Source organism: Mesocricetus auratus, unplaced genomic scaffold, assembly GCF_017639785.1.
Source record: "Mesocricetus auratus isolate SY011 unplaced genomic scaffold, BCM_Maur_2.0 Super-Scaffold_100042, whole genome shotgun sequence".
NCBI classification, from domain to species: domain Eukaryota; kingdom Metazoa; phylum Chordata; class Mammalia; order Rodentia; family Cricetidae; genus Mesocricetus; species Mesocricetus auratus.
The window spans coordinates 574,741-602,580 of record NW_024429219.1 but is presented as its reverse complement, the minus strand read 5'-3'; the positions used below and the strand labels follow the sequence as shown (position 1 = coordinate 602,580).

At 45.1% G+C, this 27,840-nt stretch overlaps 1 protein-coding gene, 1 long non-coding RNA gene and 1 other non-coding gene across 3 annotated transcripts; 2 read left to right on the top strand and 1 right to left on the bottom strand.

Moving 5' to 3' along the window:
* Positions 1-70: 70 nt before the first annotated feature.
* Ssu72 (SSU72 homolog, RNA polymerase II CTD phosphatase) lies at positions 71-26,782 on the top strand. The gene is made up of 5 exons (XM_040735094.1): positions 71-326; positions 10,644-10,787; positions 24,471-24,610; positions 25,057-25,175; positions 26,475-26,782. The coding sequence occupies exons 1-5, from the start codon at positions 247-249 to the stop codon at positions 26,574-26,576; spliced, it is 585 nt and encodes a 194-aa protein (XP_040591028.1). The 5' UTR covers positions 71-246; the 3' UTR covers positions 26,577-26,782.
* Positions 10,439-10,541, top strand: LOC121135820. Its single transcript, XR_005872942.1, has one exon. It is a non-coding gene; the product is annotated as a U6 spliceosomal RNA (small nuclear RNA).
* On the bottom strand, positions 26,724-27,802 carry LOC121135804. The gene is made up of 2 exons (XR_005872922.1): positions 27,375-27,802; positions 26,724-27,171 (listed from the first exon to the last, which is right to left on the bottom strand). It is a non-coding gene; the product is annotated as an uncharacterized LOC121135804 (long non-coding RNA).
* Between the last annotated feature and the right edge of the window lie 38 nt (positions 27,803-27,840).

Sequence of the window (27,840 nt, the reverse complement as noted above, 5' to 3'; positions counted from 1 at the left end):
AGGTGGTCCACGAGCACCAACTTTAGTCGCTCTCTGCTCAAACTGACGCAGTGTGGGCCGGTCGCTCTTCCGTGCGGATTGCTGCGCGGGCCCCCCGGAGAGCCGTGCCGACCTCCCCACGCATTACGTCGCCCTCACTTCCGGGTTGCTGGTTTCCGGTTGCCGCCATCTTCCTCGGGCGGAAGCCGGCTGCTTGGTGGGAGCTCCGGAGCTAGAGTGCCGTGGGGAGCGCTGTCGGCCGGTGCCATGCCGTCGTCGCCGCTGCGGGTGGCGGTCGTGTGCTCCAGTAACCAGAATCGGAGCATGGAAGCACACAACATCCTCAGGTAGTGTAGACTCTACCTGCCTCCCGCCCCTCCCTCCTTTCTTCCCGCAGATTCTCGTCCGGACCCCCCCTCCCTTTCCTCCCCCGACCCCAACCATGACAGGGCCTTCGGAGTTCGGGCCACGCCGGGCCTCCAGGCCTTCCGACCCCCCTCTGCGGGAGCCCCGCGCGCGTAGCGCGTGGGTAGGGTAAGCATTGTAATAGTCAAGTCGATCTCAGAACCGAAACGTTCGTGGTCACAGGAGCGTCAGCCCCCGCCCCTCCCCTTCCCCGGTCAACCCGAGGAGAGATGGCGGCCGCCTGTCTGCCCGTTGGGCCTTGTGTGTCTGACAGCTGGCAGCCTCAGGCCTGGACGGAGAGGGCAGCATCCCGGGCGGAGGCCAAAGGTCTTCCGTCGTGCGGACTGCTGCCGCCCGACGGTTGTCTTTCCCGTGTCTGTCGTCATGCCGCATTCACTGGAAAGCTCTCAACGCGCCCCCCCCCCCCTGTCAAGATGGAACGAGTCTGGGAGCAGCAGCAGCAGCAGCAGCAGCAGCGACCCGAGTCGCTAACGTCAGGAGTTGAATGTTGGTTGCTGTCTACGGTTTGCAAGTCTCAGGCACAAGCCGGCACTACACACACACACACACACACACATACACACCACCCCCCACCCCTGCATAACTCCAATCAGTAATTTTTGGAACACACGAATAAATGAGGTTCACTGGTACCCCCTCCCCCCAGTAATTTTCCAGTGTCTAATAGCGCGTTCGTTCCTCTTTGGTAGTACTCTTATCTTCAGAACCTCATTACAGGTAAAATACGTCATAAATGTCAATTTTCATAGTGCAGTAGAATTTATGAACTTCTGAGATTTTTGTAAATGTTATTTTTTGTCGATATCCTCCCTCCCCCTGACAAGACAGGGTCTCAGTGTGGTCCTGATTGTCCTCGAACTTGGTCTGTAGACCCGGCTGGCCTGAAACTCCAGAGATTCACCTACTTCTGCCTCCCAAGATCTCAAGTGCTGATATTAAAGACTTGTTGGCTGACTTCCATCTTACTCTCTACCTGTCCCCCTAGTGTTTGCCATCATACCAAACTGTCTCATGCTTGCTTACCCAGAGTGCTAGTTGCCTGTCTGCAAATTCTAGAATGTCATTCTTTTCTTTCTGGTTTTTCAAGACAGGGTTTCTCTGTGGCTTTGGAGGCTGTCCAGGAACTAGCTATTGTAGACCAGGCTGGCCTGGAACTCACAGAGATCCGCCTGCCTGTGCCTCTCAAGAGCTGGGACTAAAGACATGTGTCACCACTGCCTGGCTTAGAATGTCATTAAGATTTATTTATTACATATACAGTGTTCTGCCTACATGCCTGAAGAGGGCACCAGACAGATTGAATTGTAAATGGCTGTGATCCACCATGTGGTTGCTGGGAATTGAACTCAGGACCCCTGGAAGAGCAGCCAGTGCTCTTAACCTCTGAGCCATCTCTGCAGCCCCTAGAATGTCATTCTTTTTTTTTTTTTTTTTTTTTTGGTTTTTCGAGACAGGGTTTCTCTGTGGCTTTGGAGGCTGTCCTGGAACTCACTTTGTAGACCAGGCTGGTCTCGAACTCACAGAGATCCGCCTGCCTCTGCCTCCCGAGTGCTGGGATTAAAGGCGTGCGCCACCAACGCCCGGCAGAATGTCATTCTTGATAATGTTACCACATAGATCAGTGAGTGGCTGTCAACCTAATACTTTGACCCTTTAATAGACCCAAACCATAATTTATATTCATTGCTGCTTCATAACTATAATTTCACTTTCTGAATCATGATAAAAATATCTGTCTTTTCCAGTGGTCTTAGGTGACCTCTGTAAAGGGGTCTTGTTTGTCTAGCATGCTTTGAATGTAACTAACCTGTGCTACAAAGTATAAAACTAGTCTGGGCTGTAAGACCCCATCTCAAAAAAAAAAATGGGGTGAGGTGTCCGTTTTCCTTGTATTCTTCTGGATAGGTACCTTACCCATTCTCGCCCTCCCAGCCTTGCTGTCTTGACCATGGTAGCTTTGAACTTGAAAATAACAAACCACTGGGTCTAAAGGTATGTGTCACCACCTGGCTCAAAAAGAAATTAAGTATGCTTCAGTAGACCAGGAGGTGGCAGCACACACCTTTAATACTGGTACTTGGAGGCAGAGGCAAGTAGATCTCTGTGTGTTGAGGCCATCCTGGTCTACAAAGTGAGTTCCAGGACAGCCTCCAAAACAATACAGAAAAACCCTGTCTCGAAAAAACCAAACAAACAAAAAAGGACAACAGGCTGGGTCTCAACTAGAATACCATCTACTGCTTTTGTTTTATTTACAGGTTGCTAATGCAGAAAGGCCTAACCCTTTAATTTTATTATTAGCCAGACTTTGGTTTCATCTGTAGTCTCAGTAATCTTAGGCTACACTCCCAGTCATGAATTAATTTTTTTTGCCTACATTTATGTTTATGCATCACTTGTGTGCCGGGTGTCCTGAGAGGCCAGAAGAAGGCATTGGGTCCCCTTGGAACTGCAGTTACAGATAAGGTTGTGAGTCACCACGTGGGTGCTGGGATTTGAACTTAGGTCCCCTGGAAGAGCAACCAGTGTTCTTAACTACTGAGCCATCTCTACAGCCCTTTTTTTTTTTTTAGACATGTGCTGGGATTAAGCATGTGTGTACTATGGTGTCTGGCCCCTGGAAGCTTAATATTTTGGCAATAATCACCTAATATATCCAAGGTTATGGCTTAATCCTAGCACTTCAAAAGCAGAGGAGGAGGAAGCTATCGGAAAACATAGCTTTGTAGCATGCTTATTTATTAAGCATATAGCCCTTAATTTGATTCTTAGCATCCCATTAAAAACAACTTGATGTGACATATGCCTATAATCTCAGTACTTAGGAGGTAGAAACAATAATACTAGAAGTTAGTTGTAGTTACTAACTACGTTGATAGTTAAAGACCAGCCTAGCCCTGCGATGGTAGCGCTTGTGTTTAATCCCAGCAACTGGGAGACAGAGACAGGCAGATCTCTGTGAGTTTGAGACCAGCCTAGTCTACAAGAGCGAGTTCCAGGACAACCTCCAAAGCCTCAGAAACCCAAAAACAAAAATACCTGGCCTGGACTGCATGAGACTCTGTCCAAAAGTGAGGGAGACTAAGACAGTCTTGTGATAGCCAGGCAGTATGAGTTATGTTTAATTCCCCGGGTGGGAGCAACAAGCTTAGGAGAGGTGGTAGGGTGAGTGCCTCTGCCAAGGTACTTTCTCAAAGCCATTTCAGTTCACCTTGTCAAGTGTGTGTGTACATGTAATTTGGGGATTTTGTGGAGGTTGATGTTGGATAACCTGTTGTTACTCTATATAACGTATTTTGAGACATTTACAGTGAATGTGGAGCTCACCAATTAGCCAGACTGGCTGATAGCAGACTCCAGGTTACTACTATCTGCACCTTTTCCATGCTGCTAACATTACAGTCAAATACCACCATGGCCAGTTGTTTGTTGGTTTCGTTTGTTTAAAGATATTTTTCTTTTTTTTTTTTTTTTTTTTTGGTTTTTTTCGAGACGGTTTCTCTGTGGCTTTGGAGGCTGTCCTGGAACTCCCTTGGTAGTCCAGGCTGATCTCGAACTCACAGAGATCCGCCTGCCTTTGCCTCCCGAGTGCTGGGATTAAAGGCGTGCGCCACCAACTCCCGGTGATATTTTTCTTTTTAAATTTTATGTGTATTAGTGCTTTGTCTGCCCGTGTGTCTGCATTATATGCATGTAGTGTCTATGGGGAAAAATAGGAGCCTAAGAAGAATCCAGGGAATTGGAAGAAAAGCAATTAACTATGATCCCACAAGTCCTTGATTTGTGGGAGGCTCCAGAATGGCAGTATAGTGAGCATATATCATGGGCCACCACAGTTGTGCCATCCAGTAACTGGTAGTAACTGACACAAGGTTTGAACATAGGCTACCTCGAGGTGCCATGAATTTCTCTCTGTTCTTAGGCCATGTTCTCCATATTCTTTTACATGGAGGTGGCATAAGCTGTCTACTGTATGTCTTTTTTGGGGGTTCTTGGTACACTATAAGAAAGTGAGCTGGGTGGTGGTGGGGCACACCTTTAATCCTAGCACTTGGGAGGCAGAGGGAGGTGGATCTCTGAGTTTGAAGCCAACATTTTCTATAGAGTGAGTTCCTGGACATCCAGGACTGTTTCACAGAGAAACCCTGTCTTGAAAAACAAACAAAAGTGAACTAGAAATTATTTAGGTACATGAAGAACTTGGAACCAATATACTTATAATCCCAGCACTGGAGAGGCCAAACCATGCGGATCAGAAGTTGCAAACCAACATACACTCCTGCCTTGAAAAACCTGAGTTTGATTCCTAGGACCAACATGGTGGAAAGAACCAACTCCCACAGGTTGCCCTCTGACCCACACATGGGCACATGTTACATAAATAGTAAATGTAATAAGTATGTTTAAATTTCTACATGCCTGGCATAGTAGCACACAACTTTAGTTCCAACACTTATGAGACACAGGTGGATATTTGGGAGTTAGGTCTACATAGCTAGTTCTAAGCCACCCAGGGCTACATGGCAAAACAGAACCAAAAAAGTTACTGTCTGGCCGGGCGTTGGTGGCGCACGCCTTTAATCCCAGCACTTGGGAGGCAGAGGCAGGTGGATCTCTGTGAGTTCGAGGCCAGCCTGGTCTACAAAGTGAGTTCCAGGACAGCCTCCAAAGCCACAGAGAAACCCTGTCTCGAAAAAAAAAAAAACCAAAATAAAAGTTATTGTCTGTGTTTAGGATTATCTTCTCAACCTTTCTTTTTAGGTGAGAAAATTGGTGGAGCCTGTTGTGATAGCATAAATTTTGTGAAGATATTTTCCAAGTTTTACTTTCTGTATTAGTTGATATTTTTTCCTGTGACAAATGACCAAAAGAAACACCTTAAGGGAGAAAAGATTTGGGCTTCATGTTTCAGTCCCTGGTCATTTGGCTCTGCTGTTTTTCATCCTGTGGTGAACAAGGGCATTGTGGGGAGGACCTGTTCACCTCTTCACTCATAGTGAGGATAAGGTACATAAGGTGATTTATTCTCTCCCCCTCCCCAATAAACATCATCAAATTTTGAATCCCTTATATTAACCCATTGTTTAGGTTGGAATTCTTGAACTTTTTTTCCTTTTTATAGACTGGCTGTCTTGCTCTGTAGACCAGGCTGGCCTTGAGCACCTGCCAATTATAGATCCATCTGGCAATACTGGGATTAAAGGTGTGAGCTGTCATACTGGGCTCTATTAGCCTTTTTGGTAAATACTTCATAACCATACGATAACATCTCACCAGCCTTAAAAACGTTGGAAGACTGGTAGCCTGTGAACAATTGATTTGGGTTCTACAGAATGATGTCATTAGCATTCTAGAAATCATACTAATAGGTTGTAGCTAATCTTGAGTAAAGATGACAGGATTATAGTACTTACTCTTTGGAGGTGTACTTGCTTTTAGAAGTAATAGATTCAGGATTTGAGTCCTCCAATAAATTTACTGATAGATTTTTGATAGATGTGAAAGACATTTATTTTTGTGGACGATTAGACAGAATAATTGGCCTTCAGACAAAGCTGTTGGTTGTGAAGAGTATTTTTATAAATTTCATTGCCTTTATGTAAGAAGCAGATTGTCACCATACAAGATGGGCTGTTAAGCCAGTTTCAGAAGCTTCAGAGAAAGCAGAGCTTCTGTTGCTAATTAGCCATTTTGCCACCTGGGAACAGCTTTTTTGGGGGAAACAAACTGCCTTGCAATTTATTTTTAAAAAGGATGCTTTGAAGTAATAGTTCAGAAAGATGGAGGTGGGACAACACTAATGCGATGGCTGTCCAATCGTGCAGGCAGCTCTTAAGTCTTGTATCCACATAAAGACTAGGTCAAGTTTTGGAGATGGTGTAATTATAGGAATGTAGATAAACTGGAGAATGCTCCCTGTGGAAAATTCTATAGCCACCTTACAACCCTCTGGGGAGTTGTGGTCATATCTATCCTGCCCTTTGCAATACTCTTGGGGATGTGCTTGGTCTGTATAATGATTATGTTGTATGCATTTGAAGTGCCTCTGACTCCTACATTACTTTGTTTTGTTTCCTAGGCTGGTCTTGAAATCTTGATTCTCCTGCCTCTCAGCCTTCTGTATACCTGAGACTTAAGCCTTGTGCCAAGAGACCTACCTCTATACTTCACAGGAATGACCAAAAAGAAATGAGCTTTTTGCTTTCCTCATTGCTAAAATGATTCTTGTGATCCCTTTAGAGTGGGTCTTAGCAGTGAGTGGAGGGATCTTAAGATGGCTTCTCAAATACTTGATTTATTCATACTTGGTCACAAGTGGCTTTGATTGTAAAACATTACCATTACCTTTGACCTCATTCATGCCTATGGAAAACATCGGCTGTCCTAGAACTCCCTCTGTAGACCAGGCTGGCCTCAAACTCACAGAGATCTGCCAGCCTCTGCCTCCCGAGTGCTGGGATTAAAGGTGTGCTCCACCAACCCCCAGCTTAGTTTGTATGTTTTATATATACATTTTTGTTTTTTGCCACAGGGTTTCTCTATGTAGTCCAGGCTATCCTAAAACTTGCTATGTAGATCATGCTGGCTTCAAACTCACAGAGATCTGCCCGCTTCTGCCTCTGGAGGGCTGAGATCAGAGGCATGCACCTCCTTTCCCTGTTCCCTGCTTGACTTTGTGTTGTTTTGTGCTTTGTAGTAAAGATCTTATTTGTCATTCATTACATGTTCTATTTTTAAAAGTTTGGATTTGTATTTTTATATGTGTATTCATGTTTTGCTTTCATATATTCCTGTACACTGCATGTGTGCCTAGTGGTCATAGAGGTCAGAAGAGGACATAGGGGTGAAGCAGAGATGGCTCAGTTGTTGAGAGTACTTGTTATTGCTGAAGACCCAGGTTTGATTCCCAGCATCTACATGGTTGTTCACAACTGTTCATAACTCCAGGTCCAGGATGCATATGATATACATGTGTATGCACAGAAGCAAAACATTCATGCACATAAAATAGATAAAAAAAAATTTTTAAAAAGCAGAGGAGGGGGACTTCAGATTCCTGAAACTGGGGTTATCAGTGGTTGTGAGCCAACATCTGGTGCTGGGAATTAAACCTGAATTCTCTGCAAGAACAAGTTTTTTAACTGTAAAGCTATCTCTCTAGACCCGATAATTGTTGTGTTTTAAAAACTCATTGGCAGCCGGGTGTTGGTGGCACACACGTTTAATCCCAGCACTCGGGAGGCAGAGGCAGGCGGATCTCTGTGAGTTCGAGGCCAGCCTGGTCTACAGAGCAAGTTCCAGGACAGTCTCCAAAACAATACAGAGAAACCCTGTCTCGAAAAACCATATCATGATGAGTGTGGTGGTCAAAGGAGGAGTCGGTTCTCTCCTCCCAAAACAAAACTCATTGGCTTGAAGAAGGAAGTCTTTATCTTGTGACCCTTACTTAATCTCAGCACTCATGCAGAGCATGCCAGTGGTAGGCGCTGGGGCACCATAACTTGGGTGTGTGAACTGTAAAACAAAGGGCTACCACATTAAAGGGTGTGGTAGTCAAATGATCTCACCTGATAGTGCTTCTCTGGACCTGGGAACCTTCAAGTTGTCTGCTCATTCTTGTTTATGTTTTCATGAATAATAAGGCTTTTTATTGCATGTTATCCAAGTTTGTAAGGAAATTGTTTCAAATTTAGGTTAAGGGGACCCTCTGCTTTGACCTTTCTCAAGAAGGCATAATATTTAGGTTTCCTGTCACCTGTCTCATGTCTGGTTGTGAGACCTTTCCAGTTCTGACCAACACCTGGCATTTGTTGCTTTCTAGCTCACTTTTTGTTGGAACATTGGAATATTTGTGTTTCCAGTTTATTTTAGTAGCTCAGGTATGTGAACTTTGGGTTTTAGTGATGATGCTTTAGGTTGTATTCCTTCTGTATCATATTCTGGGGATCTGGCTGTATAGTCAAGATGTTGTAGAAACACAGGCACTTTTTATCAGCTTTTTATCAACCTCAGTGACCTAAGCTGAGTTTCCTAACTTAAATGTGAACTACTTTTTTCAGATTTTTTTTGTTTGTTTTTTGAGACAGGGTTTCTCTCTGTAGCTCTGGCTGTCCTGAAACTAGCTCCATAGACCAGGCTGGCCTCAAACTCACAGAGATCTGCGTGCCCCCCCCCCCAGTGTTGGGATTAAGGCGTGTACCACCACTGCCTTTTTTTTTTCTTTTTTTTGGTTGTTTGTTTTGATTTTTCAAGACGGGGTTTCTCTGTATTGTTTTGGAGGCTGTCCTGGAACTCGCTCTGTAGACCAGGCTGGCCTCCAATTCACAGAAATCCGCTTGCCTCTGCCTCCCAAGTGCTGGGATTAAATGCGTGGGCCACCAACTCCCGGCTTTTTTTTTTTTTTTTTTTTTTTTTTTTAGAATATTTAAGTGTTTTTGAGACAGGATTTATGTCTATAGCCATGACTGTCCTGGAACTAGTTCTGTAGACCAGACTAGCTGTGCATTCAGAAATCTACTTGTCTGCCTCCCAAGGGCTGGGATTAAAGATATGCACCACAGCACCCAGCTAGAATTATTTTTTTATATGTCTGTCTTTGTGAACTCTTTGTAAGTGAATTTAATGGGTATAGGACTGTGTTGCCTGGCACCAGTTCTCTTTTAGCCAGACCTCTCTGGTGCTGCTTCAAACAGTGCTTGGAGATGATAGTGTAGACTTACAACCAAGTAGTTTGTTGGTGCATGCGTGCCTGTCTGTGTTTCTGGAACTGAAGTTTGACTTTCAGGTGTAGCTAGTTTTACTTAGTTGGGGACTCATTACCACTGTAAATAATGGCTAAGCAGCCTTGTATCTAGCTGTAATGAGAAATCTCTTTCCTAATTCATATCCTAGTATTTCTGTTTATTTGACGTCCACCAGTCATTTACTTTATACCTACTGAATGCTACTACATGATACTTTCGGGTTATAGCAGTGTACTACAGAAAAACTTTAAAAATCACAGCTATTGAGCCAGGTGCAGTGACACAACACAAGACTGTAATCCCAGCACTAAGAATCAGAGGCTGTTCTTTTTTTTTTTTTGGAGGCTGTCCTGGAACTTGCTCTGTAGACAGGCTGGCCTCAAACTCATAGCGATCCACCTGCCTCTGCCTCCTGTGTGCTGGGATTAAAGGCGTGTACCAACGCCCGGCTTGTTGGGTTTCTTTTTTTCTTTTTCTTTTTCTTTTTTTTTTTTTTTTTTGGTTTTTTCGAGACAGGGTTTCTCTGTATTGTTTTGGAGGCTGTCCTGGAACTAGCTCTGTAGACCAGGCTGACCTCTCAAACTCACAGAGATCCGCCTGCCTCTGCCTCCCGAGTGCTGGGATTAAAGGCATGTGCCACCACCGCCCGGCTGCTTGTTGGATTTCTTAAAAACAAAACATGCATACATATCATATGGTGCTTTACGTCTTTTGGTGCAGATGTAGTTTGCTAGGTGGGTCTAATTAGTTTGTCCTGTAGCTCTTCTGCATTTTTCTGGTTTATCAGAATCTGCAGCCTGCTGGATTCCAGAAAGTCACTGCTGCTATTGTGGCAGTTTGTCCATGCAGGACTCCTCTGTGTACTTAAGTCTGGATTGCTAGGAAGTTGGTCAGGTGACTACAGTGTTCTAAATTTCAATCAGGATTTTGAGTTCACAGTAATGTCACTAAACAGCTGTAGTTTTCACATTTAGGCAGAAGCAGGCCCTTGAGTTGAAGGGCAGCCTGATGATCTGCATGGAGAGACCAGGTCTTGAATAATAATGGTAAACAAATTAAAAACAGGCTGGGGAGATGGTGGATTTGTTACAGTGCCAGCTCTCCAATCATGAGGACCTGGTTTCAGATTTCCAGCATCCATGTAAAAGTCAGGTTTGTGTGTATGCCTAGCACTAGGGGCAGGAGTACGGGGTGAAAGGACAGGTGGATGGAGCTCATTGCCTAACCAGACACACACACACACACACACAAATAATGTGAAATTTTAAAAAGAAAAATAGTGTGTTTGCTTGCGTTGGCCGCACATATACTAACATTGGAATGATACAGAGAAGATTAGCATGGCACCTGCATGAGGATGGCATGAAAATTCATTAAACACTTCACATTTAATAAAAAAATAAAAAGATTGTACATTTCTGTTTGTATCCTTTGGTATGAGAACTTCGTGTTTTAATCCAACTATGATGTTTCTTTCTTCTTTGTGTCTTCCAGCAAGCGGGGTTTCAGTGTCCGGTCCTTTGGAACAGGAACTCATGTGAAGCTCCCAGGACCAGCACCTGACAAGCCCAATGTTTATGACTTCAAAACCACATATGACCAGATGTACAATGATCTCCTCAGGAAAGACAAAGAACTGTATCCCATGGCTGACCCTTAGAGAAGCAGGGTGGTCTTCTGGTGGGTGTGATTTGTGACTGGTAGTCACTCTGATCCCCCACCCTGCAGGGTGTGTTTTAAGGTGAAACAGGACCAGCAAATGTGCTCTGGCATTTGTGCCTGTAGTGCCCACACCAATCCTTTTTTATTTATGAGAAGTCTGTTTCCTTTCTTCCTTCCTTCCTACCTTCCTCCCGTCCTTCCTTCCTTTTTTTTTTTTTTTCCTCTCTTAATTTGAGACTGGGTCTCACTACATAACCCTGCTTAGTCTGGAATGTACTCTGTAGGCTAGGGTGACCCTGAACTCACTGAGCTCATCCTACCTCTGCCTTAGTGCTGGGATGAAAGAAGTGCAGTACCAGCCCAGTGAAGAACTCAGTTTCTTTCCTTTTGCCTACTGGAGAGTCTAGAGTAGTGATTCTCAACCTGTGGGTCATGACCCCTTTGGAGGTCAGTTGACCCTTTCATGGGTTGCCTAAGACCATCAGAAAACACAGATATTTGCATTATGATTCATAACAGCAAATTTGCATTATGAAGTAGCAACAAAAATAATTTTTGGTTGGTGTCTTCAGAACCATGAAGAGGAACTGTAATAAAGAGTCACAGCATCAGGATGGTTGAGAGTCACTGGTCTAGAAGTAAACCTGCAGACACAAATGTAAAGCCTACCTTGGTGATCAACCAGAAGGCTCTGATACGTTATTAAGCAGTGAAGCGTAGATGAGGAAATAGAAACTACACCGTGCGGGTGCTTCACACTGTAGGCTGCCCAGCTGCTTCCATGAAGGTTTTTCTGCACATGCATGTTGAGGCTATTTGACATTTCTGTGACTCTTGCAGATATTCTAGCTGGTTAGTGGCTCATGCTTGTAATCTCAGCCTTTGGGAGGCTGAGGCAGGAAGATTGCCGCAAGTTTTGAGGCCAACCTGGACTACATATTTGAGGCTAGCTTGGTCTATAGAACAAACCCTGTCTCAAAATCACAACAAAATAAAAAGACACTGTGTTTACCAAAGCATGAAAAAGTATTCTGTGAGAACTTTACTTCAGGAAGAATCACAATAGTCTGAATCGTGTACTGTAGACTCAGGAGGAAAGAAAAGGGTGTTTAACATAGGTTTTTCCATACCATGTTCTATAATGGTTAAGCTAATTAATGCTCCAGGTGTTTGAGTGGGGCATTTTATGATAATCCCCATGCTCACTTGAAATTTCCCATGTTGGCATGAGACCCTGGTATTGACCCTAACCCCACCTGTCAATAAAAATTCTAGATGTTCTTTAGTTACAGTAGTGCTCAGAGTGGAGTCTAAATATTCTAAGCCAGTGCATTTTTTTCCCTTTGTTGTTTTAGTATTGAGACCTTCAGCCTTGTACATGCCAGCCTAGCCTAGCACTCCTCCACTGAGATATTTCTAGATCCAAAACATCTTTTTGATTTTTTTTTTAATAAGACATGATCTCACTATGTATCCCTAGCTGGCTTGTAATAATTTGTATAGACCAGGGTGGCCTCAAACCTAGAGATCTACCTGCCTTTGCCTCTGTCTCTGCCTCCTAAGTCCTGGGTGTTGGGATTAAAGGTGTGGGCCACTCCGCTACATCCTACCTTTTTCTTTTTTCTTCTTTTCCTCCTCATCTATCTTTTCACTTTTAAAATTTTAATCAGGCTTTGAAAAAACTCTAGCCCAGATAGGCCATAAATATGTTGCTCCTCCTGCTCCAACTTCCCCAGAGCCTGAGATTACAGAGCTGTCACTCCTGAAAGCTTTTTGTCTCCTTTTTCCTTTTATATTTATACATGCAACTTTATTTTTTTTCTAGACAGTTTCTCTGTGGCTTTGGATGCTGTCCTGAAACTAGCTGTTGTAGACCACGCTGGTCTCTAACTCAGAGATCCTCCTGCCTTTGCCTCCTGAGGGCTGGGATTAAAGGCATGCGCCACCACCACACGGCCAGCAACTTTAATATAAACTAAAATTTAAGCTACTGTAGAGTCCTAACTACTCAGGAAGTTAAAACAAGAGGATTGCTTGATCCCAGAGTTCAGGGCCAACCTGGGTAATTGGGAGACTTAGCCTAGAAAGAAAGCTAGCTAGCTAGCTCTGGGTATACAAGCCTCACTCAAGAGGCTGAAATGGGATGGTCTTGAGATAAAAAGAAGTATACAATAAACTAAAAGTATTTTTGTAGGTACAGACATGAATTAGGTAGCTTGAAGGTCCCAAATGCCTTTTAGTGAAACATAAATCCTTGTGGTCCCTACATCTTTGCCACCCTCACCCTGCTTCCCAGTCCTCTCCCAGCTGGAGTGTTAGTGGGGACATTGGCTCAGAAACATTTATTTCCTGTTAGCTGCACACTTTTGGAAATGTTTGGGGCTGTGAAGTGCTTAGGGCCTGTACCACAGTGATCCTGGGCCCACTCTGATCTTCAAGCATATCTGATGATACTTCACCCTACTCAGAAATCCAGGAACCTGAATTTGGAGGATTGAGTGTTCTTCCTTCTGAGTGCTCAGTAGAGCAGACTGTGTTCTGCTCACATCCTTGTCCAAAGAGTGCTTATGTGTGTGTTGGGGGGGAGGCTCAGAACAGCTTTTGCCTGAAGCCACTCTGGGGAGCGTGGTGTACTTCCTATCAGTGTCGCAGGAAGTATTACCATGAACTCTCTGAGTCCAATTTGGGGGATGGGTGTTTTCCTTAGCCCTAGGGAAAAGTTGAGGTTTTATTTCTTAAGTTTCTGTGTACCATTAAGTTTATTCTGAAACCTTAGCTGCTTTTGAATTTTTTTTTTTTTTTTTTGAGGCAGAGTTTCTCTGTGGCTTTGGAGGTTGTCCTGGAACTAGCTTAGTAGACCAGGCTACTCTCGGGAACTCACAGAGATCTACCTGCCTCTGCCTCCCTAGTGTTGAGACTAAAGGCATGCGCCACTAACGCCCGGCCTGTTTTGTTTTGTTTTTAAGATGGGCTGTATTATGTAGCTGTGCCTGTCCTGGAACTTAACTATGTAGAACCGACTAGCATGTGTTGGGAATTAAAGGCATGCATTACCATGTTCTCAGGACTATCTTTGGCCAAAAGAATGTCTCTTCCTGGGAATTTGCTGTACATTGGCTTCCAACCAGATCAGTTGTTGGGATATATGGAGGAGAGGATAGAGGTAGGATAGGGATACCCTTTTGTTCCAGGGTACACCATTGTAAGAAATTGGGTAAGAAGTGGTACCATTCTTTGAAAGGTAACCATAATAGCATTCCTTAGTCTGTGTAGTAAGTGCCCCTGCATGATCTTGCATTAAACTGATAGTTTATAGTGGAGAGCTAGAAGAATGTTTTAAGATGTAACCCAAAAATAAACACTCTGCTTACATTTTCAAGGGGGAAAGTGTTTTGTGAGGGCTAGGAAAAGACACTTGATTAGAACTGGGGGCCTCGTGGCCATTATATACCTCTGCCATATTTTTGCTCTTTGTGACTAGGGCCTCAGTTTCTCCATAAGTCCCACAAGGTGAGCATAATAATGGCCACTTTCAAGCTTGGGCAGTAGATGCAGAGGCTAAAGGCCATGCTCAGCTATATAGTGAGTTCAAGACCGACTTGCATCAGACCTCTGTCAGTAACAAAACAAATGAGGGAGCAACATCCATACACAGTGTAGACCTTGTATTTTGTAAATCTGTAACAGATTTTAGATAGTATTTGTGTGTGAGGAAGCGGTGTTCTTACTGTTCATGTGGCTTTGACTGGCTTGGAAGTCATTTTGTAGACCAGACTGGTCTTGAACTCAAAATCCACTGGCCTCCCAAAATGATGGGATTAAAGAATTGTGCCAGGGGCTGGAGAGATGGATCAGAAGTTAAGAACACTGATTGTTCTTCCAGAGGTCCTGAGTTCACTTCCCAGCAACCACATGGTGGCTTACAATCATCTATAATGAGATCTGGTGCCCTCTTCTGGCTTGCAGACATACATGCAAGCAGAATACTGTATATATAATAAATAAATAAATAAAAAAGATTTGTGCTACCACACCCAGCCTTAGACATACTTCTAGATTTAGGTTGGGTTTATTGCTGATGAGGCCTTGAAGGATAAAATGTGGTAAGTCAAAAGTACATTCACCACGCTGGGTGTTATCAGTTCACACTTTTTTTTTAATTTATTTTTTATGTATACAGTGTTCTCTCTGCAAGTCAGAAGAGGGAACTATATCTTGTTATGGATGGTTATCAGCCACCATGTGGTTGCTGGGAATTGAACTCAGGACCTCTGGAAGAGCAGCCAGTGCTCTTAACCTCTGAGCCATCTCTCCAGCCCCCATCAGTTCACACTTTTAATCCCAGAATTTGGAAGGCAGAGGCAAGCAGATCACTGAGCTTGAGGCTACCAGGACAGCCAGAGCTACACAGAAAACCCCTATCTCAAAAAGGAAAGTGCATCTATCTAATCTACTACACTTGTAACTTTGACAGTGTTCATTGTTTACCATTGTGCCTGTGGAGCTGACTGGAAGTTGAGCTAAGCTGGCTTTGCCCCTGGTTTTAAGAGTATCAAACTGTCTCACCAGCCTAGGAGTAAACCCAAGCTTAGTATGGTGTCTACAGTTTCTACTGAATATATATCATTCTCGTGCCACTGAAAAAACGGACTTGTCCTAAGTTTGGGATTATACATTTAATTTCTTTTTCCTTTTGGACTTCTTTCAAGATGGGTTTTCTTTTTGTGTAGTCCTCAATGTTCTGGAACTCACTTTGTAGACCAGGCTGGTCTCAAACTCCCAGAGTGCTGGGACAAAAGGTGTGAGCTACCACTCCCCAACTGTGTGGTGTTTTTTTTTTTTTTTTTTTTTTTGGTTTTTCCAGACAGGGTTTCTCTGTGGCTTTGGAGGCTGTCCAAACTCGTTCTGTAGACCAGGATGGCCTTGAACTCACAGAGATCAGCCTGCCTCTGCCTCCCGAGTGCCCCAACTGTGTATTTTAATATCTTAAAGGTATTTAGCTATAAATAGTTGGATTTTTGTTTTTCACAAGCAGAAATGTGCCTGAAGGATGAAAATTTGCTTCATACTGTCTACGTGGACCCCACCCACGAAAATTGTTGAGGCCAGTGGGACTGAACTGAAACTAAACCAACTATTTGCCTTCACATATTGATAAAGCTAGTGTCGGTTGCATCATGGTTTTACCATTTCTCTTTTTGAGAATTACCTATAATGAGTAACACATGCACACCCTAGATCAGTGACAGGAATTCTTCTAAGCTTACCTGATCTCTAGACAAATATCTTTAAAACAATGTGGTGGTTGTATACCACTATCTGAGCTTCTCTGTAGCTGAGGCAAGAGGAGCCTGCCTGGGTAACAAACTATCCTTATCTCAAAAATGAGAGAAAAGGCTGTAATTGCTACCACATACCTGTCTTCCCAGTACTTGGGAGGCAGAGGTTGAATTTAAGGCTATCCTGTGTTAAATAGCAAGACTCTGTCTCATCTTCATTTAGGAGGGTTTTTTTTTTCTTCTGTTTATCAGTATTAGGTGAACCTGGAACACTTTTGGTAGTGATATAAGTTGTTTATGAGGAATTGTCAGCCTTACCAATGAACTATCAATAGATTGAGGAAGTCTGTCAGAACAGATCAATGGTTAACACTCTGCTCCTGCCACCCACTGCCTACTGGGCTGCTCCAGAGGCCACACTGTGTTCATAAGACTACAGAAGGGTGTTTTTTCCCTCCCCACCCCTCATTTCTTTTTTTTTTTTTTTTTTTTTTTTTTTTGGTTTTTCAAGACAGGGTTTCTTTGTGTAACCCTGGCTATGAAACTGGCTTCATACTCAAGAGATTCCCCTGCCTCTGTCTCCAGAGTGCTAGGATTAAAGTTGTATCACTGCCCAGTTTTTAACTGAGTTTTCCTGAGTCTTGCATATATGTTGTAGCATAGACCTATGAATCTGCTGCCACTGGCATGCTTCTTGGGTTTATCTTTGGGATCTTACAATCACCTTATGAGTTTTTATTTTAATTACTCATTTATTGAGTGCTCAGTGTTCATCCTTTGTCTTTTATTACTGTCATTCCCCCCCCCCAAAAGGGAAAAGTGGTTTTTGAGATAAAAGATTATCAGATTTGGCCTTCGGATGATTAATCTTGTCAAATTGAGTGGATGAGACACACCTAGGTGATTAGTAAAACATAGCTCTGGGTATGCCTGAGAGAGTGTTTGTTTTTCATTGATAATTATATTATTTGTTGTGTTTCATGTATGAGTAAGGGTGCACATGTGCTACAGTGTGGGTGTAGAAGTTTGAGGACAACAATGTAGACCTGATTCCTCACTTCTGTGTGGGTCCAGGGGTTGGACTTGTATATAAAGTGCTTTTTCCACTGAACCATCTTAACAGCCAAGGATGTTAAGACAGATTGTGAGGTTGAGAATCACTGGGCTAGGTTTGTTAAAACTTAGTCACAGGGGCCAGCCAGATTGTGACCTAATTGATCCTTTGATGGATTCATAATATACTGGCAAAATTGGTTGGTGGTGGGACTATTAAAAGTAGGTTACAGGCAGCGTGTCCTGGCATTTTTTTCTATGAAGTTAATATTTTTTAATTTTATGTATATGTATTTTGCTAGATTGTATGTCTGTGCCTCATGTATGCCTGCATACCAAAAAAGGGCACCAGATCGCATTATGGATGGTTGTGAGCCACGATGTGGTTGCTGGGAATTGAACTCAGAGCCTCTAGAAGATCAGCCAGTGCTGTTAACCTTTGATCGACCTTTTTTTGTTTGTTTTTTTGAGACAGGGTTTCTCTCTATTGTTTTGGAGGCTGTTCTGGTTCTCTTTAGACCAGGCTGGCCTCGAACTTACAGAGATCCGCTTGCCTCTACCTCCCGAGTCCTGGGATTAAAGGTGTGTGCCACCAACACCCGGCTGATCCATCTTTCCAACCCATGTAAAATTATAGTTATGAAGTAGCAATGAAATAATTTCATAGTTGGGGGTCATCACAACATGAGGAACTGTATTAAAGGGTTGCAGCATTAAGAAGGTTGAGAATCACTAGACTAGGTTTTTTTAAAACTTAGTCACAGGGGCCAGCCAGAAAGCTTAAGAAGCCTGACAACTGTTCAGTGCCCCATTTCTATCCTGGAAGGAAAGAGCTGACTCAAAAAATTGTCCTCTGACCTTTACATGTATACTGTAATTAATGCACCAGTGCATGCAGGCAGGCAGGTAGGCAGAGGGGTGCTCTCGAACACACAGACACACACACTTATTTAGTGTGTTCACCAATAGTGAATAGCCATTTCTGAGTTATGCCTTTGGGGATCTCTCCCACTTGAGACTTGAGTTTCCTCTTCAGAATTGTGCTTTAGCAGGGAGTTAGTGGACGTGGTGCTGGCAGCACATGCTTTTCTTTAATCCCAGCACTCAGGAGGCAAGAGGCAGGTGAATCTCTGAATTCAAGGGCAGCCTAGTCTACTACAGAGAAACCCTGCCTCAAAAAACAAAACAAAAATTGTGCTTTGTACCTTATATTTTTTAAAATACTTTTAACTTTATTTTATGTGCATTGTTGTAAGGATACCAGATCCCCTGGAACTGGAGTTACAGACAGGTGTGAGCTGCCTTGTGAGTGCTGGGAATAGAACCAGGAAGAGTCTGTAATCCTAGCATTTGGGAGGCAGCTGCAGGAAGATATCTGAGTTCAAGATCAGCGTGTTATACAGAACCAATTCTAAGACAGATGGGGCTACACAGAGAAACCCTATCTTGAAGAAACAAGTAAAATAATTCTGAGATGGACAGGTAGTAGCAGAGTCTCTGGCCCAGTCTGGGAGAGCAGGTACATGAAGCAGGTAGCATGACACAGACTGGCAGCCACGGAGAGTGTGGCTCTCCCTTAGCCTCAGACTGTAAAATTTGATTTTGTAGTTGAGTACGATAGAGGAAGCACACATGTAACTTAAACACTTGGGAGGCTGAGGCAAGATGTGATATTGGAGGTCATTGTGGGTTATACATCAGATGCTGTCTCAGAAGTTAGGGAGCTGGAAACTTTAGCCATCAATAAAATGTTAGAGGACATGAATTCAAGCCCTGGGACCCACATAATAACAGCTGAGGGAAGTGTGCTTATAATACTCTGGGGAGGAAGAGACAGGTGGATCCTTGGGATTCATTGCTAGCCAGCCTAGCATACAGTTGAGTTTCTGGCCCGTGATGAAATCCTGTAAAGAAGCAAATAGACACCAACACCTGAGGTGGTATTCTAGCCTACATGCATGTATGCACACACAGGTGACAGAACCTGAGGTAGTTCCAGCCTACATGCATGTGTGCATACATAGACACACATATAGCTTTTTAAACTTTTAAAAGATGGTTGGTAAACGGCACTGGCCAGTTAAAGTAATGGGCTCTTATGATGTTGACACTATTCTCTGATTTTTTGAGACAGGGTTTTGTGTAGTTTGGCAGACCAGGCTTGGCCTTGAACTCACAGATATCTGCCTGCCTCTGCCTCCCAAGTGCTGGGACTAAAGGTATTCACCACCAATGCCCAGCTAAGCTTGTATAGTTGTTAATCAAACTGAAACATATTAACTTTGATGGTGGCTGTTTTGTTTTGAGATAGGGCCTCATTATGTAGTCCTGGCAAGACTGGAATTTGCCATGCAAACTAAGCTGGCTTTGAAAGAATAGATTTGCCTGCCTCTGCCTCCTGCATGCTAGGATTAAAGGTGTGTGTCACCATGCCAGATTTGATGTTAGGTTGAAGGAGAATTTGGTGCCCCTTCCAATGCCTGCTTTCTGCTGCTTTTCTGAGGGCCTGGGAGTCCTGCAGCTGTATCATTTCCCTGACTGTATCTGTGTGACTGAGAGGAGGCTGTGACTGAGCTGGGGGTGTTAGGACAGTGGTGATGGCAGCAAGGTTTAGAGCCCCTCAGGATTCTTTCTGTTTCTACCGATTCCCTGTCTCAGGGAACATTGCCATAATGTTCTGGGTCAGGCTTGTCTTAAATGTGGCTGTTTATGTTTCTGTAGAAATGAGGCCTGATTTGTGCTTGCCCCCTTGGTTAGCTTCTCAACAGCAGGATGGGTAAAACCTGTACTTGACAGTTCTGCTGAAGATTTATCCATAGCAGGATCATGGGCCTGACTTAACCCAGGAAATTCAGTTTGTAGGTAGCTTCTTGAGAGGCAGTTGAGAGGGCCCATGACTGTTGGGTGCTGAGGGTGTATGTACCTCCTAACAACAAATACCGGCATTTCATGGTATTAAGCCATGGAGACATGGTAGCAGAGCTGTGTGCACTGATGAGCCACAAGACCAGCAAGTGACTGACTGTTGTGTAGTTCCTACCCTATGCACACTTTCCCTTTCTCCAGAAAGCTGCTTGCCTTGCCTTGGGTGGCTGGGCACAGATAAGAACTCAGGCCTTGGCCTGTGTTGAACTTGATACTGAAAACCTGCCTGTGGGTCTCATTGGTCTGACCTTTCTCTATAGGGTGTTCTGTCAAGTCCTGTGTTCTGGGAAGTACAAAGACATCCCTTTGCAAGTGGCTAAGCATGCCTGGTTCTGCACCTACTTGATAGGAAAGGTATCAGATGCTAATATTGCATGAAGAGCCCATAGTTGTCCATGAAGTCAGTTGTGGAAATAGCTTTTCTTTGAGAAATTGCTTAACTAGTAAAGACATGGTTAGTATTACACCTGTAAAATCTTAAATTGCAAGTGGATGAATATCCACTTCCAAGGGCAACTCAGCGGAATATGTGGCATGATTCTGGAAGCAGGCCTCTAAAGTGCCAGCCCCCCTCAACTTCATGGCCCTGAAGATTACAGTATGTCAGCAGGTTCTGTGCATGTGGGTCTAAAGGGTCTCATTCCTTTTCTCATTTTCATTTTGTTTTTTAAGATGGGTCTTAACTTTACACATAGCTGACTTAGAACTCACCATGTAGCCCAGACTGCCTTAGGACTTATGGCAGTTCTTCTGCCTCAGCTTTCTAAGTGCTAGGATAACAAGCAAAATCCACTATGCCCAGCTTGTAGTTAAGATTTTTTTATTTATGTGCATTGGTGTTTTGCCTGCATATCTGTGTGAGGGTGTCAGATTTTGGAGTTACAGACAGGTGTGAGCTGCCATGTGGGTGCTGGGAATGTCAGGCCAGGTGGTGGTGGCACATATCTTTAATCCCAGCACTCGCGGCAGGCAGGTCTCTATGAGTTTGTGGCCAGCCTGTTCTACAGAGTGAGTTCCAGGACAGCCAAGGCTTGTCAGAGAAACCCTGTCTGGAAAAGGGGGTAGGGGGCAATCAGATCCCTGAAGCTGGTATTAAAGGAGGTTGATAACTGTCTGATGTGGTTGTTGGGAACTGAACTTGAGTCCTGGAAGTATAGGAAGCACTCTTAGCTGCTAAGTCATCTCCCTAGCCTCTTCCTCTTTTTTGAGACAAGGTTTCATGTAACCTAGGCTTCCCTAAGGCTTGTGTAGATCAAGTTGACCTGATCCTCCTCTCTTTACCTCCTTTCCCCTGTATCCAATCTATCATATCACTTGGTATTAAAAAATTGTGTGCTGTATGAGGGCTAGGATTGCAGGTGTCAACCAGGAACCTAGCTCCAATGTTCCTGTTCCCCTGTATCCAATCTATCATATCACTTGGTATTAAAAAAAGTGTGCTGGGCGTTGGTGGTGCAGGCCTTTAATCCCAGCACTCGGGAGTTAGAGGCAGGCGGATCTCTGTGAGTTCGAGGCCAGCCTGGTCTACAAAGTGAGTTCCAGGACAGCCTCCAAAGCTACAGAGAAACCCTGTCTCGAAAAAAAAACAAAAAAAGTGTGCTGTATGAGAACAGCTTGAATTGTTTGTCTAATGGTAAATCTAGAAGTTTTTAAATAACTGAATTGTACCTCTGTTGAGAGACAACATCCCAGGGCCTGGTGCCCTCTGTTAGCCCTTTTGAGTCCTGTTCCCCACCTTCATTCTTTTGGGGAGGCTCCTCAGAAAGCCAGACGACAGGTATGGGATTCCAGAATCACGCGGGAGTGGCTCTTCATTCAAGAAAAAGGCAGCAAGTCACTGTTGGCTCATTGAAAGTAGATTAAATTTATCCACACTTAGCCATAGCACAGCTTTCAAGACGCTCATTCCAGGGACTAGCTAATTAGAACCAGAGGGTATAAGCAACCTGACATTTGTACTCCTGGCTCCTTGGAAGCTTTGTTGGGAAGCCCAGGGCTTAGCCAATTAAGCATCAGCCCAAGCCTTGCTTAAGCTTGGGACTCTTGAAGTTTTCCAGAGTTATGTTCAATGAGGTTGTCAAAAACATAGCAACAAGGTTAGGAGATCCTGGATAGTGGGCCCTGGATACTATGACCACCCACATATCCTAGCCTGGCCTCTTTAGCAGGCTGTCAGGAGTTTGTTGAAAGTGCCAAATTCACTGGGTGGTGGTGACGCATACCTGTAATCCCAGCATTCAGAAGGCAGAGGCAGGAGGATCTCTTGAGTTTGAGACCAGCATGGTCTACAGAACCAGTTCCAGTACATCCAGGGCTACAGAGAAACCCTGTCTCAAATCTCCACCCCATCCCAAATTGTGAAGTTCAGGTGAGCTGCTGGCACGGTTAATGTTCTCAACCTTCATCAAATAGCTCTTCACTGAGTGTGGTCACTTAAAAGTAGTCTATCCAGGCAAGAGGTGCATGTGTGTGGTGGAGACAGTATCAAGGCCTTCCCAGGCAGGGTCATTCTGTGTGACCATAGTTCTTGGAGCACTTTTGGACCCAAAAGTATCCCATTATCCCTAGCTTTCTCCATGTGACTTGCTCCAGCGTTTCCTTGGGGTCAGTGCGAAATTTAAGTACCTGGATCCTGATTGGATTACTGCCCAAAAGATCTATTCCTCCGTGTCCTCTGTCCCAGAAGTTGTACCAGCCACCGGGTTTGGTCTCAAATTCATCTCCCCCCCCCCTCAAGACCTTTGAAGGACTCTCTAAGTCTCCGTGCAGTTCTTGTAGGCATCAGGGAAATAGGAGCAGGTGATAGAAATGGAATGGTGTTGTGCCCCTGAAGCAGGTGATGGAAATGGAACTGCCTAGCAGCTCCTGGTCAGGTGTCTTCAAGATAAAGTGTTTAGATTGGCCACTTAAATCACTTAGATATTTTAAAAGCTTCCTTTAGGGGCTGGAAAGAATTCCCAGCAACCACATGGTGCCCCACAACCATCTATAATGAGATCTGGTGCCCCTTTCTGGTGTGGATGCATATGTGTCAGTAGAAGACTGTATGCATAATAAATCTTTTTGTTTTTGGAGACAGGGTTTCACTGTATTGCTTTGGTGCCTGTCCCAGAAATCGCTCTGTACACCATGCTGGCCTTGAGATCAAAGAGATCAGCCTGCCTCTGCCTCCCGAGTGCTGGGATTAAAGGTGTGTGCCACCACCTCCCGGCCATTATAAATCTTAATGCACTCGGGATGCAGAAGCAAGCAGATCTATGAGTTTGAGGCCAGCCTGGTCTACAGGGAGAGAGCTCCAGGACAGTCTCCAAAATGACATAGAAACCCTGTTTGGAAAAACAAAACAAAAGCTTCCTGTACTGTACAGAATGTAGGAGCTATTTTTTAAAGCACCATGAACTAACTTAAATAAACTGACAAGTTGGTAAGATGGCTCATTGGGTAAGGGCACCAATAACCTGAGGAAGGTCCCCAAGCTCCACATGATAGGAGAGACCTGCCTCTGGATAGCCTTTCTGTTTCCCTAAAACATTGCTTGTTTCTAAGAGTAACCCAGGGTGAACCACAGACTATGGGTGCTCCAGGAACTGTCTGAGGAGAGGGTGCCACAACCTTGAAGGCTCTCCTGGCTTTCAGCAGGGCTGATGGGCCTGAGCATGCAGGGATCATCTGGGTTATCCCTTGGGCTCATCAGGCAGCCTCCCTCCCCTGCTTTCAGTTTAACCAGAACTTGTCACTTCTGGACTATCAATGGGTGTTTCCAGTCCTTCCTGTTGCTGAGGTTTGAGAAATTTGTGGAATCTGGGGTGAGGTGGTGCAAGCCTTTAATCCTAGCACTCAGGAGGCAGAGGCTGGTGGATCTCTCTCTGAGCCAGCCTGGTCTACAGAGCAAATGCCAGGGCTACACAGAGAAAGCCTGTCTGTGTGGGGAATAATATAGTGGGGTTTCCAGATTTTCTTCCTGCTGTAGCTTAGCTAGATTGAGGCTTGTTGGTAGGACTACAGTTTGAGAGGAAACAAATGCTTTACCCTGTACTTGGATGAGACAGTAAAACAACTAATGCTAAAAGCACAGATGAGAGCCGTGGTCAGTATGATAGAGGGAAAGTCCACAGTCCTGAGTGGAAGCAGCCGGTGCTGTGCCTCTGCTATCTGTCCAGTGAGAATGAACAAGGCTATCTGGAGCCATGTGTTTGGGTCTCATAGAAACCATGACACCCCCAAGAAGACAGCACCTTTCTAATGTGGGACAGTGGTGACCAGGCCTATACTAAGACCTAAAGCTGTGATGCCTCTGTTGACAAGGGTTTTCTTGGAATCCTGACAGGCAAAGGGACCATTTATTTACAGGCTGGTCTAGTGAACAATCATTTATCCAAAGCTCCTTGACTCTGGTGTTCAGCTATACACAAAATGGAATTTTACATATGTTGGACAGAAATAAAAGGATCAAGCCCCGTCCAGAAAGGTTTCAGAACTGCAAGGACCTGTTTGACCTGATCCTCACTTGTGAAGAAAGAGTCTATGACCAGGTTGTAGAAGGTGAGTGCACAGAGCCTGGTCTGCTTTCAGGCTTCGCCATCCAACACAAAGCTGGAAGATTTATGGTCTTCAGGGATAAGGGAAGGAAGGTTAGGTCTCAGGCCCTGGGCAACAGTGAAGGAGGCAGAGGACACCCCCCTCATCCTCTGTCCTACATGGATATCTGGAGGATAGCCTGTGAAAAGTAAGCAGAGGACTGATGTCCAGCAAAACTACCTACATGTCTCTGTAAGCCTTGTGGCCTTCAGTGTTTGCTTTTCATATCTGTTGGACCTGCCACAGTGTGGCCTTGAGTTGAGTATACTTTTACCTAGGTTTCTTCACTTAGCCTATGTTGTTCCTTGGGCTTAGATGCTCAGTTCAGGAGCAGGTGTGGGGAAAGCTGAGCTTGGACACATCTGTTACCCAACATCTAGTAATATTTGTATCTCTTTTTTCCCAATCAGACCTGAATTCCAGAGAACAGGAGACCTGCCAGCCAGTGCATGTCGTCAATGTGGACATCCAGGATAACCATGAAGAGGCCACTCTGGGGGCATTCCTCATCTGCGAGCTCTGCCAGTGTGTGAGTCTGAGCACCTGGGTCCAGGCAGTCCTTACAAAGGAAGTAGCTATGAGACTGTCTCCTGTTGGGCAAGAGGAGGGGGCTTCCCGTCACTAGCAATTTTTCACATTCTGGTTAAATATTAAATTTCAAATAAGACCAAGAAGTGCACAGTCTAGGAAGTTAGCCAAGTGGCTTTACTGGAGAACATACCCCAGTGTTTCTGTTTGTGGTAGAAGAGATGTGTGACATCTCCCAGGTCTGACATTTCACTTTTTCCTCTGGTGGACAGCTAGGAGAGAGTACCTGGTATTGTCAGAGATAGGTCTGGGGACTTCCAGAGGTAGCATCCATGATATAGGGATATTTCTGTGTCCTTTTGCCCGATACTTATGTAGATATTTATCTTCAAGGCCCCTGGGCAATCTTGCAGCTTCCTAAGGGCTTGTGTACCTGCTGTGTGGAGGTGTCACCCTGTTCAGGTGCTGTGCGGGGGCTTTGTGGGAAGAGCCATGTACCTTGTCCTGCCTTTTGCCCTTGAGAAAGATGTTTAGGTTAGCTGGATGTAACAGAACTGATGTCCTCTTGGCTCACCAAGTAGAGGCTGATAGGGAAGTTGATGTGGGGGATCCACATCCCTGCTAAAGGCAGCACAGTTTCCACTCTCAGTATTACTGCTGGAGTTCCAGTTGGTGAGCTTGTGGTTTGCCTGATGATCTGGAGAAAGGGCTGGAACCAAAGAGACTGTGTAGCCATGCCAGGGCAGTGTGGTCAGCAGCCACCCTGCCTCACTTAAAGTGTTAAAAGGACTTCTGGCAATGCCTGGCCACCTTTCATATTTTCACAACAGAAGCTGCTGGTGCTGGGGATGGAGGCAAGATGTCCTGTTAACATGCTGCAGTGCACAGGCTGCCCCACCACAAAACATGGTCAGCCTCTGTGCTGCACAGTTCTAGGAAAATGCCTGTATATTTCTATGCCTCACTTCACTCATTGCAAGGTTGGGATGGCACTGGTTGGTGAGGCTTCTATACACCTGTGATGTCTGAGAACAGAGATTGAGTTCCAGCCCGGGAACCCAGTCCTTCCTTTGAATCTACTCTACCACTCCCGATGTGGGGGCTACAGTGGTCACTGTGTAGGTCTAGAGCCCATCAACATCCATGGCAGGGACTGCCAGGGAGGGACCATTGGGACAGTCCTAAGGAAACTGTCCTGACTTGGCCCCACTACAGGAGGGAAGATGCAGCACGGGGCAGGGGTGTAGAAGGAAGGCGTGTCACAGTGCCTGGACATCAACCGTGGCTGTGCTTTTCTCAGATCCAGCACACTGAGGATATGGAGAATGAGATCGATGAGCTGCTGCAGGAGTTTGAGGAGAAGAGTGGCCGGGCCTTTCTGCACACTGTCTGCTTCTACTGAGCCAGCCGTGGTTGGTGAGCAGCCTGCCCTGCACAGCCACCTTTGGAGCCTCTTTTTCAATCTGTTTCCCGTTCTGATGTTTGTTTATACTGCTAGGTGTATGTCATCTATGTACTGTACATATGGAATGAGAAGTACACAGAAATGTCAGGTTGAAATCATTGTTTTTAACCAAGAGAAATAAAGACGGTTTACTGTACAGTCTACAGCAAGTGTCTGTTGTTGGCCTGCCTAACCCTTTTCTCTCCACTGCTGGATTGTAACAAAACCTAAATAAAACAATAGGCTGCTTTATGGGGGGAGGGAGGCTTGGATTCACCACAAAATAGGTGCTGCTGGAGGTCTTTGATTTGTTATGAACTCCTGCAGGGGAAGATTCTACCCAGGGCCTTAAGTCCAGCCCTGCCTCATACCACAGGCCACCCTTTGAGAGCGAGGACCAGTGTCCTGGTGTCTTTCAGCCCAGGCTATGCGATCTGACACAGCTGGAACGTTTAGACACAGTGCACAGTGGAGTCTGTACTTGGGGCTGCAGGTCAGCTGTTCTCTTAGGTGTTTGTCACACAGGGCAGGGTTGGTTCTTATGTTGTCAGCTCTGTGGACAGGACAAGCAAGGACTTGGAACTCATCTTGGTTCCCAGTATCAGAGGCAGCCACAACAGGACCATAGACACAGAGCTGCTTCAGGCCACTGTCCAGCACCCCTTCCTTCCCAAAAGCCTGCTAGCCTTCCCTTCCTCTGCCAGGATGTTCTACGGCATCCTTGTTTGCCCCACTCCGTATCTCTTGCCCTCCTACCTCTAGTCATGTAGTCATAGTCCCTGGCTCCTCTGACCTTGTAGGCCCCTCCCCCGATGGCATTTTCTTGCTGGAGGAAGCTGGGTGCTGACCTTCTTGTCCTTCTCAGGAACCAGGGAACACAGGAGGGGGGTCCTCACTTGGAGAAGTAGAACAGAAACGACCACCCGGTCCTGGCCAAGTAGACCAGCGTGGCACTGGGCAAGGAGATCAGAGCCAAGACTGATGAGATGGGGCAGAATGTGGATCCGAGACCGGAGGGGAGGGGTCTCGGCCTGCGTCACAGGCATAGGAGTGGAGAACCTCGACCCTGGATGCTGGTGCGGGGCGGCGAAGTCCCTCCCCAAAGGCGGAGGCAGAAGGAGGAGGGAGGAGATAGTGAGGAAGAAAAGGAGGGAGGGAGAAGCCTGGAGGAGGGAAAGGGGAGGAGGGAGGGGGCCGCCGAGCCGACCGCAGGGAGCCGGGC